The 14917-nt window shown below is 37.9% G+C and overlaps 1 protein-coding gene across 1 annotated transcript in view; it reads left to right on the top strand.

Annotated features, from left to right (window-relative positions):
- Window positions 1–8125: 8125 nt before the first annotated feature.
- Window positions 8126–14917, top strand: part of INTS2 (integrator complex subunit 2) — a 54746-nt gene continuing 47954 nt past the window's right edge. Inside the window, exons 1-5 of the mRNA XM_012772757.2 lie at window positions 8126–8207; window positions 9735–10041; window positions 10673–10811; window positions 13328–13430; window positions 14197–14310. Of these exons, the coding sequence (XP_012628211.2) occupies window positions 8180–8207; window positions 9735–10041; window positions 10673–10811; window positions 13328–13430; window positions 14197–14310 (691 nt within the window). The 5' untranslated portion in view covers window positions 8126–8179. The remainder of the gene's footprint in view (window positions 8208–9734; window positions 10042–10672; window positions 10812–13327; window positions 13431–14196; window positions 14311–14917) is intronic.

Raw genomic sequence — 14917 nt, 5'->3', positions numbered from 1 at the left:
TGAATGTATTCCTGATTTGTCTATTCTGTAAATGTCTAGTTTTCAATATTTTCCTGTGTGTACTGGAGGAGAGTTATCAATGCTGGAATGAGGATTAAAGAACCCTTACTCTCAGAGTTCTATTATCTATAACCAAATTTTCTGTTTGAGATCGATAGAAGTTTTTTGAGCTGGTTTTTGTTTTGTTTTTCCTTCCATAATGACTCAACATAACTGGGTCAAGAATGACTTTTGTGGAGTTAAAATGTTTTTTTGTTTTTTGGGGGTTTTTTTGAGACAGAGTCTCACTTTGTTGCCCGGGCTAAAGCGCCATGGTGTCAGCCTAGCTCACAGCAACCTCAAACTCCTGGGCTCAAGTGATTCTCCTGCCTCAGCCTCCCGAGTAGCTGGGACTACAGGCGTGTGCCACCATGCCCAGCTAATTTTTCCTATATGTTTTTAGTTGGCCAATTAATTTCTATTTTTAGTAGAGATGGGGTCTTGCTCTTGCTCAGGCTGGTCTCGAACTCCTTACCTTAAGCAATCTGCCCACCTTGGCCTCCCAGAGTGCCAGGATTACAGGCATGAGCCACCATGGCCAGCCAAAATATTGTTTGTTTTTTTTTTTTTTTTATTTTGGCATATTATGGGGGTACAGATTTTAAGGTTTCAATAAATGCCCTCCCCCCCCCCAAGTCTGAGTTTCCAGCATGACCATCCCCCAGATGGTGCACATCTCATTATGTATGTATATACCCTCCCCCCTGCCCAATACCCTATTACTCTAGTACACCAGCAGTGTAGGAGTGTTCCTCTCTCTCCACATCCACGCCAGCATTTGTTATTTGGAGACTTTTTGATAAAGGCCATTCTCACTGGAGTTAAGTGATATCTCATTGTGGTTTTGATTTGCATTTCCCTGATGATTAGAGATGTTGAGCATTTTTTCATATGTTTGTTGGCCATTCTTCTGTCTTCTTGAGAAAAGTTTCTGTTCAAGTCCTTTGCCCACTTTTTGATAGGGTTATTTGATTTTTTCTTGCTGATTTTCGTGAGTTCTAAGTATTATTCTAGTTATCAGCCCCTTATGGGATGTGTAGGATGCAAAAATTTTCTCCCATTCTATAGGTTGTCTGTTTACTTTCATGACTGTTTCTTTGGCTATGCAGAAGCTTTTTAGTTTGATCATGTCCCATTTATTTATTTTTGTTACTGCTATGATTGCCTTTGGGGGCTTCTTCATAAACTCTTTGCCTAGGCCAATGTCTAGGAGAGTGTTTCCAACATTCTCCTCTAGAATTCTAATAGTTTCATACCTTAGGTTTACAAAATGTTGGTTTTAAAGACTTATTTTGCCACTACTTACTAAAGAGAAAAAAAATACATTACTAAGTGATAAACCTAAACTATGCCACATCCCCAAGCCATGTAGTGTCAAAGATTTACATTTAGATTAAGTCTTCTTTCTGTCATTCTCTTGTTCTGAGCGAATCTTCACTTATTACTAAAACCAACAATTTTCCTCCACAAGAAACACCTGATCCTTAACAGTGTTCCTTGTCACTTTGCCAGGCACTACCATATCCTGTTAAACCATAAACTCCTTGTAACCAGGCATCATAACTATTGGTCTTGTGTATTGACTATCAACTATTTTCATTTCTATCTTTACTGACCTGATTTTAGTCTAAATTAGCATTATCCAGTGCCATATAAGATAGTAGATAAAATTACCATATCTGAGTGGACCATTGCCATATACAAGTACTCTTAACTTGGTATCTCTATTCTCAGTGTGTTCCTTGCTTGGTAGCTGAAAATCCTTTTGCTCTAATGGGCCTCTTTTCTGTATGTTCTCCTCTTAGCTTCTTAGGCATTTGAGTTCCTTGCAAGCCCCATGGTTATTTTGCCTTAAAGCCTCCCCATGATTTCTACATACATCCTTGCCTCAGATCAGGTTCCTTTGTTATACACTTACTGCAGTGCCCTAGGTGGAGCCTTCATAGTGTTTTTCACAGTTTATAATTGTATGATTATTTGTCTTTACCAAACAACTCCATGAGAGCAGAAATTGGGTCTGTTTGGCTCACTATTGAGTCTCCAGAATCCAACACAACACCTAGCACTACTAGAGTAAGGTATATATATACTTTTGAATAAATATTTTTGAATGGACGTTTTGCAATAAATACCTCTAACTACAGAACTTAGCTGAAGTGTGAGTTTTGCAAATAATTTAAATGAAGTTATAAAATTCTAAGCACTTGGGACTCTTATTGTAATATTAGAAGTATTTGATCATCGGATTAGGATTCCTATGATCCTAAATTTGCAACATTCTGCGTTGTGAATTCAGGCAAAACACAATCTCTTGAAATCTCAATTTACTCAGATGGAAGTGAACACAATAATAACCATAGCTTTCTAACCAGCTTTGTGAACCTCAGAGGAAATTGTGTAAAAAAAAAAAAATTATAAAGATGTGAGGGATGACTTTTTAATACCTACATTCTCTATAAGAGTCAAATCCAAAATGAACTAAGGCTTATAAGAGAAAAGACGAAAAGCACTTAAAAGACAACAAAAAGTAAGGAAGGATAGGATACAAAAAATATTTAGTACCTATTCATTTTTACTTCCCTTCTGTCCCAACCCACCCCACTTAAAAAATCAGCAAGAGGGTCTTCGAGCTCTAAATAACATGCTTATGATGGAATTCAAACCTGGTTAAATGATTTCAAGGAGCTACTCAAATCTCCAGGCCCACATGAATTACATCCTGAGTGTTCCTAAAGGAACTTGCAGGTATAAGTACAAAAATGCTGTGGAACACTGAAGAGTCCTGCAAGAGTGAAAATGGGCAACTTTCCCAGTTTTAAAGTTTTAAAAAGGTAGGTCCCAAAAACTACTAACAAAATTACTTGATTTTACCAACAATACCATTAGAAGCATAGTTTCACTAAAACACTGTACAACTTAAATATCTACCATAGTTCTTAAATACAAATGTCTGACTCTTAAGTCTTCAGTCTACCTAGTAATATACTTGATGAACATAATTAGTTGTATAAAGCTGTAAAGCTGTAGTCCCCAACTCCCAGCTGTGGACTGGTACTGGTCCATGGCCTCTTAGGAACTGGGCTGCACAGCAGGAAGTGAGTGGCAGGCCAGTGAGTGAAGCTTCATCTGTATTTACAGCCACTCTCTGTAGCTAGCATCACTGCATAAGCTCCACCTCCTGTCAGATCAGCAAGGGCATATTAGATTCTCATAGGAGCGAGCACTCTAAACAGCATGCGAGGGATCTAGGTTGCATGCTCCTTAAGAGAATCTAATGCCTGATGATGTTAGGTAGAGCTGAGGCAGTGATGCTAGTGCTGGGGAGTGGCTGCATATATAGATTATCATTAGTAGAGAAGTTTGACTGCACAATAATTGTGATGTGCGTGAATCATCCCAAAGCCTCACCCTGCCACCATCTGTAGAAAAATTGTCTTCCACGAAACTGGTCCCTGGTACCAAAAAGGGTGAGAACTGCTGCTCTAAAGTGAGATGAATAACAATGCAGTGCATACATAAGTATCGAGTCAATCTCATTACCTTTTATTTTTACAGCATTGACAAACTGATAGATTATGGGGCTGAACATTCAGCAGATTATTTAATAAAGTTTCATGGCATCTCTAATTGAGGAAGGCAATATTAAGTGCCATGCTGTGCCAGCAGCAAAGAAATAAAATATCATCCCTGCCTTTAAAGTACTCATTTCTGGTGGGAAAAACAAATGAATTCTAACAATTACAATGCAATGTGCTAAGTACTATGATTGGGGAAGCAAAGGGTTTCTTGGGAGCATAGAAGAGGGATACCTAATCTGGTGAAGGGGTAGGTGGTTTTTGAGGGAATGGTCTCTTAGCAAGGGTAAATTGGAGGTGAGAATTACAGGATATGTAGGAATTTACAAATAGAATGAAGGGCATTCTAGACAGGAGGAATTGTGAGAAGAATTTGGGAAACAGGCAGTTCAAACTGACTAAAATGAAGACATCATGTTGGGATATGGCAGGAGTCCAAGCTAGAAAGAAGACATCACAAAAATCTGTCTTTTCAGTTCCACTCTAAGGAAATCAAACTTTATCCCAAAGCAGGGAAGTGTTGAACAATCAAACCAAAGAGGCTTGATTGATGGAACAAGGTTAACTTCAGAGGCATGTCTCTACTGTTAAACTATAGACCTGGGCTGGACCCAATTCTTTTTTTTTTTTTTACTTTTTAAAAATTATATTTTCTCTGCTTTTTTTATATTTCTTTTTCTCTTAGGCGCCAGTTTTACAATGGATAGATGGACTCAATTCTATTCAACATTTTATTCATAACATTAATGAAGATATCTGCTTAGCTAAAGCAGATAGCCAGTTTAAGAGTCAAAGAAATCTTGACAGGCTGAAACATGATAAGACATCTTAAAAGATAAAATAACTCTATTGAGGTTAATTATAAAAAGAGTTTTATGTTGAGAAAAATGGAGCCTAGATGTCTTCTAAGATCCTTGTGCTTCTGGAATTACATGACTATTTCCAAAGAACATTGGTACGCCTTTAAATACCTACATCTTCTAATTTCTTGAAGCTCATTTACTCTGCAATAATCTCTATAAAAGTATCTAGTATACCTGAAACTTAGTAGATATTCTAATATATTTTTCTCTTTTTCTCTTCTTTTTGTTTCTCTGTGTCTTCCTCCAGTGTGATTGAAAAATATAGTCGAAAAGAGTAAAATCAAGCAAGTCAAAAGGAGAATGTTTACTTTATTCAGGAAGGATCTTCTCTTTTGACATAAACAAAATATAAGAACTACACAACATGTTTCATCAAATCTAAGACACCAATAATTGTAAGACATTGTTATGTGTCATTAAGAAAAAAATGCTGTCTAATAAAATTTAATACAATATTCGTTGTAAGATTTTCAAATTCCAGATATGTTAAAATGTGGGGGAAAAGTCGTCATAGAACTGATAAGTTACATCTTTTTGTGACTAGAAATGGTAAAGGGCCTCAACACCATGTTGGCCTTAAAAAGAGATTATTTCCTCAAACATTTTATAAGCACAAAAGGGTACATCATAATTTTATTAGGTAACCCTTTGATAGCGAAATGTTTTGTGGTTTATGGACAACTAAATGTTAGGGCTAATTTGTAGGATTATTTACCATTTGAGAAGAGAATCTGCCTAATTAAACATCTGAGCTGCAAGGTCTTTTTAAAAACTGATCAACACTATGGTGCTCACACAGTGGTAGTAATACTCCAGGGATTGGGGGATTGGGGGTGGGTAAACTCACAAGTAATGGACGTGGTGAGCATTGTAGGGGGGAAAAGCCAAACCTCAAATTGTGGTTTGGGTGTGACAAAGTCATAACATGTAACCAAAATGTTTATACTCCCATAATATACTGAAATAAATAAATAAATAAAACAAAGCAAAATTTTTTTAAAAAGCTAAAAAAATTGATTTTGGTATAGTTAGGGAGTTGGCCTTAGAGGAACCAGAACTAAAACTCAAAAGCTCATGAGTAAACCGTTTTTCATTAGGGTGTCTGGGTTCCATACAATGATTATCAACATGATTTTATTGGTAAACATTGCAATGTTTCAATGATTTGAAAGATTTTTTTTTTTTTTTTTTTTTTTTTGAGACAGAGTCTGGCTTTGTTGTCCAGGCTAGAGTGAGTGCCATGGCGTCAGCCTAGCTCACAGCAACCTCAAACTCCTGGGCTCAAGCGATCCTTCTGCCTCAGCCTCCCGAGTAGCTGGGACTACAGGCATGCGCCACCATGCCCGGCTAATTGTTTATATATATATCAGTTGGCCAATTAATTTCTTTCTATTTATAGTAGAGGCGGGGTCTCGCTCTTTCTCAGGCTGGTTTTGAACTCCTGACCTTGAGCAATCCGCCAGCCTCGGCCTCCCAGAGAGCTAGGATTACAGGCGTGAGCCACCACGCCCGGCCGATTTGAAAGATTTTTGCAGACTAAGTTGATATGAGGGAGAGAGATGGGAGTCTAGGATGACTTTCAGGTTTCTGGCTCATGCACCTCAAGGTGGTGATGATATTCACTGAGTTAAGAATTGCAAGAGGAGGAGAGCGTGACTTGGAGGAAGATAACTGTCAGCACTTACCACCATGACTCTCACTCTCCAGCTATCTCAGGCTGGATGAGATTTGCTGTTCTCTGTACATCAAGATGGATATATATATTTCTTTTTTTTGGCAAGCGTGAAACAAAGTTTATTGAGGAAGGACAAGATAAATTTACAGAGCAAGAGCAAGATGTAGGTTTACAGAGTAAGACCAAGATACATTCGCCACACAGTGATGAACGGGCCTCTTGTTGTAACAAAAAAGCCAAGATGTAGATATTGAATCTGCATGTTGTTTCTCCATTTGTGAACAAAGGATCATAAACAATTAGAATTAGAATGGATGTTTAAAATCATTTAAGTTCATACATACCTCTTCCCCTCATTAATTCCCCAAACCAAAGTTTGAATTCCCTTCATACTCTTCCTGTGAAATGATCAGTCATGCAGATTAAATTGCGTAATCTCTCTGTCTCAATTTCCATAATTGTAAAATATAACCACCTCAGAAGATTAAATCAGATAATAGGTGTAAAACACTTATCACAGTACCAAGCAAGTGTTTAATAAACCCTTAATTTTAGCTTAAAATAACAATGTCATACAGTTTGTACCCATTGTGAAATCAATTTTAGTGTATAGTAACCAGAAATTTAAAAAAGTGAAATACATAACATGTAGTATGTGTATTTCATAAAATGTTTCCACATAAATGTGAGTATATATTATATAATTATATAGTATATAAATTTATACATTTACTGTATATTTATCGTATATAAAATTTATGTATGTGGATATATGCATATGTGTGTCCTGGGCCACAATGTGAAATGTTTTACTGGGAGTTAGGTGTAAATATTTTGAGAAACGGTGTAAGGTTAACATACATTACAGTGATTTCTGATGTTTGATGTTGAAAGCCAGACTTTTTTTTTTTTTTTTTTTTTGAGACAGAGTCTCACTTTGTTGCCCAGGCTAGTGTGAGTGCCATAGTGTCAGCCTAGCTCACAGCAACCTCAAACTCCTGGGCTCAAGCAATCCTCCTGCCTCAGCCTCCCAAGTAGCTGGGACTACAGGCATGTGCCACCATGCCCGGCTAATTTTTTCTATATACGTATTAGTTGGCCAATTAATTTCTTTCTCTTTATAGTAGAGACGGGGGTCTCGCTCTTGCTGAGGCTGGTTTCGAACTCCTGACCTCGAGCAATCCGTCCGCCTCGGCCTCCCAGAGAGCTAGGATTACAGGCGTGAGCCACCGTGCCCAGCCGAAAGCCAGACTTTATTTTTAAAGAGATTATCCCTCTGTTACAGCCTTGGAAACTTGAAGTACTGTATCTCTAAAATATTTTTGTTGTCAGTTCCTAACACAGTATCTGGTAAACAGAAGGAGCCAAATACATGTTGATTGAACCAGGAACAAGAAATAGTATGAAGATACACAGACTAGTGGTGCTTTTCTGGGTGATCAGACTCCTTTTGAAAAGTCGTTGAACGTTTCAGATCCTCTTTCCAGAAGTGCCAAGCACTCAATTTTGAACAGATTTCAGAGAATTCCTAATCCCCATCAATTGGCCCTCTAAGGATTCATGGACCCCTAAATTAAGGACCCTGAAAAAAAGGGTGTTTAACTTCTGACAGTGGGTGTGTGAGGTCGGGAGCAGAAGAACGTTTGGGATTAGATTACTTTTTAAATTCTCCTACAAATCCTGGAATTCTAAAACTTCTGCTTCAATTAGTGTCAAAGAGTAGTGGGGACAACTTTTACAAACGTTATGTCATTTGAATGCCATGATAATCCTGTGATGATGAAATTGACTCTCTGAGGGGTTTAGTGACTTTTCTAAGAGGACACAGCTGGTAGGCTCTGGAAAAGGGACTAGAATCAAATTTCTAAATTTCCGGAGATGAAATTGGACAGGGAAAATAGGGTGGAGGAAGGGGCGGGGCCGCGCACGCGCGCAGTTGTATTGGTGCGGACGACTCTAGGTTTCCTCCGACTCTACCCTTCCTCAGTCCAGTACGGTGGCCGGCGGGAGTCAGACGCTTGGGATGAATGAAGGCGCTGGGTGCAGGTTGCAAAGGTCTCTTCCGCTTTTCCCTCCCTCCAGTCCCGGTTCTTCCTTTGTGCGAGGTCCCCATTCTGCCCACTTCGTGTCGACGACCCGGTTGGTCTCGGCGTCTGACTTCTTGGTGCCCGAATCAACTCAGGGCACAGCTAGGGTTTGGGGATTCGGATTATCGCCTAGGCCCAACTTCGGGCCGCGCTCTCCATTTCTGCCGCGTCCCGCCTCTAGGACGCGGAATCAGGTTGGGGTTCCGTGAGGCTGGAGAGGTAGATCTTAAGGTATTGAAGCGTTTGCTTCTCAGACCTTAGCGCGTCCACGTCGGCAACCGGCCAGACTTTTCACAGCCGGAGGGACTTGTTGGTTCTTGTTACGCCTGGGGCGAGACGTGTGAGCTCACCGGTCTTGGCGCCTCTGCTCTCTCAGCCCGCCCCTCTGTTAAAAGACCAGCTCCTCCTGCTTGAGAGCAAAGCAGAATTTCTGCCCACAACCCGCGCTTCTGCTAGCCAGTCGGTCTTAAGAGGGGATGGCTTTGGCTACCTGCTCACTGCCTATTTATTTGTTTGCTTTTTGTACCTTTGATTACTCCTGAAGACAGAAGTGCCCAAGCGGGACTCTCCTTTCTCTCTCCCACAGCATCTACACATCTGTTTTTTACCCAGTAACATCGGGGACATAGGGTAGTGTTGTAGCCTCTAGAGCTTTATAGCTGGCATTGCTTATGCCCCGTAAGGTGATTTACCAGTGTTTCCATCGACTCATGGAGGGCGGGGAAAAAGAAGCCCAACGCTTTTTTAGATATGTTGGGTAGGCATGTGAAACTAAAGGGGTATGGAAGAGGATCATTCCTAACAAAATTGACTGCCACACTAGGAAAAAAATTTTTTTCCTTGAGGCCAAGGTATTTTATTACGAAAATAGAATAAAAACTTCAAAAACAAAAGGATCCTTTTTAATTTAATGAAAAATTGTTATTTTTTATTGTTTTCTGTGCGTGAGTTATATGCAACTTGAAAAATTGTTCATACGACTTCCAAGGTGAAGAGATGTGTGTTGCTTCAGGAGGCCCTGGGCTCAAAACTAGCTTGAGTTAAACACAAGGCACATGGCATTTAATGTGTTAACTATGACCATTCATTTATTTTATTTACATTTTGTGGAGCTCAAATGACTGGTATAGTGGAGAAAGACTTGGATTGGGATTTAATAGATGAGGATTCAGCCTTGGATTGTGCCACTAATTAGTAATATTACTTTGGGCCCGCTCCTTCATCTCTGGGCTTCATATTCTTTCTTTCTTTGGTAAGAGTGTTAGAGCAGAAGATTCCTAAGGCTGGGAGAGACATTAATATACTTTCTTCCTCAGTTTCCAGATGGCAGTAAAAACATAGGGAGATAGAAGCCTTGTCTTTAATAGTGCCAGGAACATTGCTAACATAGGAGCCTATTAAAAATACACTATATTTTTGAGGGTTTTTTAAAAAAGAGGGATGGTCATATATGTGGAAGTTATACCCCTACTTTCATTTGTGTTTTTACCATCAGGATCAACAGTGATAATGACTGAGTGTACAAGCCTTCAGTTTGTCAGCCCTTTTGCTTTTGAGGCAATGCAGAAAGTGGATGTTGTTCGCCTGGCATCTTTAAGCGATCCAGAATTGAGACTTCTCCTGCCTTGTTTGGTGCGGATGGCACTTTGTGCTCCTGCTGACCAGAGTCAAAGCTGGGCTCAGGATAAAAAACTTATCCTTCGTCTTCTCTCTGGTGTGGAAGCTGTCAACTCCATTGTTGCATTGTTGTCTGTGGACTTTCATGCTTTAGAACAGGATGCCAGCAAAGAACAGCAGCTTAGGTAATGTTATGTTATATACTATATGGATTGGGATTTACCTAGATTTGTCAAAGAAGAGGGAATCTGATGTTTTTCTGAGCTTTCAGAGCTCCTCCAGAAAAGACAGAATGAGAGTATGAACTCTAGAGAGCATTTTACTTTAATCATCTCTATTTATGGTTGAAGTTCTAGGATCTTTTGAATTCTGTTTTATAACATGTGTAGAGAAGTTTGGCCATGTACTATTGTATTCTGGCTAAACTAATTAGGCCAGTTACTCTCAGTGGAAAGTGGATAGGGTAACTTCTCTTAGATTAGAGAGATTTATTGGAATCACTTAGGAGACTTTTTTTTAACTTTTACATTGATTCCCAAAAAGTCTGGGCAGATGTTATATGCTTCCCTGCCCATTGTGAATCCAATAGTAAGCCACTATTGTTAATAGAAGTGGGTGTTAGCTCTCAGTTGTGATGGTATCTTTACAAAGGGTATGAATCCCTGAAAGAGGCAAACTAGTATTTCAGAAGTAATAGAGAACATTTGGAATTTATACATTCTTTTGTAGATTATTCAATAGAAGATAATTTTTATGTAATTATTTCCGTACCAGTCTTCTCATAATTGTTGTTTTTATGTGTTTGTACTTCATTAGGCATAAACTTGGAGGAGGCAGTGGAGAGAGCATCCTGGTATCACAGCTTCAGCATGGACTGACATTAGAGTTTGAACACAGTGATTCACCTCGTCGATTGCGTCTAGTGCTTAGTGAACTGTTGGCAATTATGAACAAGGTACATTTCTTTTCTTTCTTTTTTTTTTTTTTTGAAACAGAGTCTCACTTTGTCGCCCAGGCTAGAGTGAGTGCCATGGTGTCAGCCTAGCTCACAGCAACCTCAAACTCCTGGGCTCAAGCGATCCTACTGCCTCAGCCTCCCAAGTAGCTGGGACTACAGGCATGCGCCACCATGCCCAGCTAATTTTTTCTATATATATCAGTTGGCCAGTTAACTTCTTTCTATTTATGGTAGAGACGGGGTCTCGCTCTTGCTTAGGCTAGTCTTGAACTCCTGAGCTCAAATGATCCACCCGCCTTGGCCTCCCAGAGAGCTAGGATTACAGGCGTGAGCCACCACGCCCGGCCCATTTCTTTTAATCATAACTTAAAGTATGCATGATTTGATGTCTACATATAGAAAAGTAGACAAGAATTTTAAAGGCAGGCAAGTTGAATCCTCTTCTACTTGTATTATTAATTTGATATGTGTTTTCCTTTCAAAGGCTGAAAGGATATTAAAAGCCTGGCTTAAAGGTTTTCTTTCTCTATTACTTCCTCTAATTACTCTCATTTATGCCTATTCTGCCTTCTCTATGATAGGGATTTTTTTCTGTTTGGGGTCCATACAATGGCTTCTTAACATTTAGAAGGGAATTTATCTCAAGACTTGTACAATTTACTAAATTTGATAAGATCTTTATAGGATATAATTTCTCCCATAAAATAATGAAGTATAACTAAAAAATACATGTGATTCATTTAGACACTGGATTAGTATTAACTATCTTTTTTTTTTTTTTTTTTTTTGAGACAAGAGTCTGTTGCCCACGCTAGAGTGCTGTGGTGTCAGCCTCGCTCACAGCAACCTCAAACTCCTGGGCTCAAGCAATCCTACTGCCTCAGCCTCCCAAGTAGCTGGGACTACAGGCATGCACCACCATGCCCGGCTAATTTTTTCTATATATTTTTAGTTGTCCAGCTAATTTCATTCTGTTTTTAGTAGAGATGGGGTCTTGCTCTTACTCAGGCTGGTCTCGAACTCCTGAGCTCAAATGATCCGCCTGCCTTGGCCCCCTATAGTGCTAGGATTTACAGGCTTGAGCCACCTCACCCGGCTGGCATTAACTATCTTATATGTGACAGTGAATAGGGAGTATCAATATCAAATTGGATACAGGATGATTGGCTAGACTCGCTTACTAAGTGACTGAATTGCTTCTGTATACTGATGAAGACTATTCAAGTTCTCAGTAAAATTATAGATTACTTTAGCATGGATCTTTGGGTAATTATGGTTAATTAAAACTCTGAATTTTAAATTTGTGAATGTCAAGGGTCTTATCATACAAAGAACTAAGTTGAGTCTTCCTATTAAAATGACTTATATGAGATTAGGCCCAGAATTTCAGAGGCAATAGTTACTTACTGTTGGAATTTTGGGGTCAATTAATTTATAGTAAATACAGTTTAGGTTGTTTATTTTGAGACAGGGTCTTGCTCTGTTGCCCTAGGCAGGAGTGCAGTGGTATCATCATTGCTCACTGCAGCCTTGAACTCCTCAGCTCAAGGGATCCTCCCATCTCAGCCTCCTGAGTAGCTAGGAGTATAGATACATACCACCATGCCTGGCTAATTGTTTTTTGTAGAGATGAGATATTGCTATATTGCCCAGGCTAGTCTCAAACTCCTGGCCTTACGGAATCCTCTTGCCTCAGCCTCCCAAAGAGTTGAGATTATAGGCATGAGCTGCTGTGCCCAGCCTACTTGTATAAATTGTGGACATAAAAGACTAAATTCTGTTTCCAAAGAAAATACTGGTAGCAGGATTTTAGCCAGTTTTAGGTAAAGTTTTTATCTTATATTACAAATCTTTGTAAAATTTTTTTCTATCACAAATAATAATTTCCTTTTTTCTATTATACTGATACTTTTAATTTTCAACCAAAATTTTTCCTACATCTTTTTCTTAGTACCTCTAATAAAATAAGTGACCTTTCTCTTCTGGGAGGTTTCTAATTTTTCAGTGTTGCATTCTTTATTATGTGGGAAATATGGTGATGAAACTGCTGTAGGAAATTTTCAAAAAAGTTAGTAAGTAGTTTTGTTGATCTAAGTTTTAATTTGTTGTTTTTCTAACAGTTCATTTAGAATTGAACATGAATTTATATTTGTTATACTGGCTTTAAGTTTATAGTTTTTTTGGCTTTTCTTAAGTGACATCTTATGTAGGTAGCATTCCTAGTTCATTTGTTTGGCTTGCCTTATCTTTTTTAATTCTAGATCTCTCCAAATATTTAGATAGAAATCAATTCTTGAAACTAATACTGCCATATCTGAATAATAATTAATGTGACTGCTACTTGTGGTCAAATGGTTGAAATGGATCAAATACTGCATATTCTGCTGTAGTGTATTAGTGACATTAAGAGACACAGTCTGTGAGCTCAACAAATAATGACAAAAATAGTTAAGAAGTTAATTTATTACCTGAAATTAATAGACTTCATGTATTTTTTCTTTCTTTTTTTTAAGGTATCTGAGTCCAATGGAGAATTTTTTTTCAAGTCTTCTGAGCTGTTTGAAAGTCCAGTCTATTTGGAGGAAGCCGCAGATGTACTTTGTATTTTACAAGCAGGTACTGTACTAAGTGCTAAGATACATTTCATATACACTTTCTTATTAAATGATACTATGTACTACTTAGCCTGGAATATTGTGTTATTTTAAGGATCATCTAATAAGCATGTACTTTAAAAGATTAAGTAAAAAATGACCAATAGTAGGGCAATGATTAAGTAAATTATGTAATTTCCATAGTGTGGAATATTATACAGACATTAAAATGATATATTTGATTTAATGATTCTAAAGCTTGTTAATGATTTTGGAAAATGTTTAAAGTATGCTAAATGAAAAGCAAACAGCAAAATGGTAAGTAGAATATAATCCCAGTTTTGTTAAAAGCAAAAAATAATACCTTTGGGGAATTAAAATATTTTACATTATTGACTTTGAGTGATGGAATCAGAGCTGATTTTATTTTACTTCTTTCTACATTTTTGTATTTTCCAAATTCTTTATAATAGGTATGTATGATAGGAATAAAAGAGGACATAAAAGTACAGAAATTTTCATGAAGCTCTTTAGATCAGCACTGTCTGATAAAACTTTCTACAGTGTTCTATGTTATGCTGTCCAGTATAGTAGCCACTACCCACACATAGCTATAGATTACTTGAAATGTGGCTAGTGTGACTGAGGAACTGAGCTATTTTAATATTATTTAATTAAAATACTCTAATTGCTTTAAGATGACATATGTAGAATGCCAAAAGATGTTTAATATATAATACAATGAAATACCACTTTTTAATAGTAACACTGACTTTGTTTTCTCATAGAGCTCCCTTCCTTGCTCCCTATAGTTGACGTAGCTGAAGCCTTGCTACATGTTAGAAATGGTGCCTGGTTCTTGTGTCTGTTGGTGGCCAATGTTCCTGATAGTTTTAATGAAGGTAAATATAATTTTAGAAATGGGATATTGAAGAGGTTTGCTTGGGCATGTACAGAATCTATTTTTTTGAGCTAAGAGGAAACATTTATGGGATTTTATTTGAGATTTTATCTTTTAAAAGTTTATTAGTGAAGACTTATAGAAATATTGAGTTTAGAGTTTTAAAAATTGGTATTGACATTGCAAATTTAATTACAGTATGTAGCAAAGAAAAATTTTTTGCCATTAGTCAACAGTGCTATAATATGACAGTATAAAATGCCAAGAAACTAGAATGTAATCTCTGTGCTCAGGGAGCAAAGGGAAGGAGACATACATCTGTGAAAGAGCCAGAGGGCAATATTAGATATGTGTAATCAGAAATACCAGCAATCAGACCATTGGTAAGCCTTACTGTTAGTTTACGTAAAAGTATAGGGTAGGAATTGAGAAAAATCGACTAAAATTTTTGATGTCTATTGCAAACTTGTAGTGATTGAAGATTGTTGTTTGGGTATGGGTGATATAAAAATAAAAACAGCATTTGTTGAGCAAGGTGATTTGTGAATTTGGAGCTGGGGTCAGGGGTGTGGGGGGAAGCCCTGGATCTGGGGTTATAATTCTTGACT

This window comes from Microcebus murinus, chromosome 18 (assembly GCF_040939455.1).
Source record: "Microcebus murinus isolate Inina chromosome 18, M.murinus_Inina_mat1.0, whole genome shotgun sequence".
Classification (NCBI taxonomy): domain Eukaryota; kingdom Metazoa; phylum Chordata; class Mammalia; order Primates; family Cheirogaleidae; genus Microcebus; species Microcebus murinus.
Note: the sequence above shows the minus strand (reverse complement) of the source record. Positions and strands in the feature narration are given on the sequence as shown.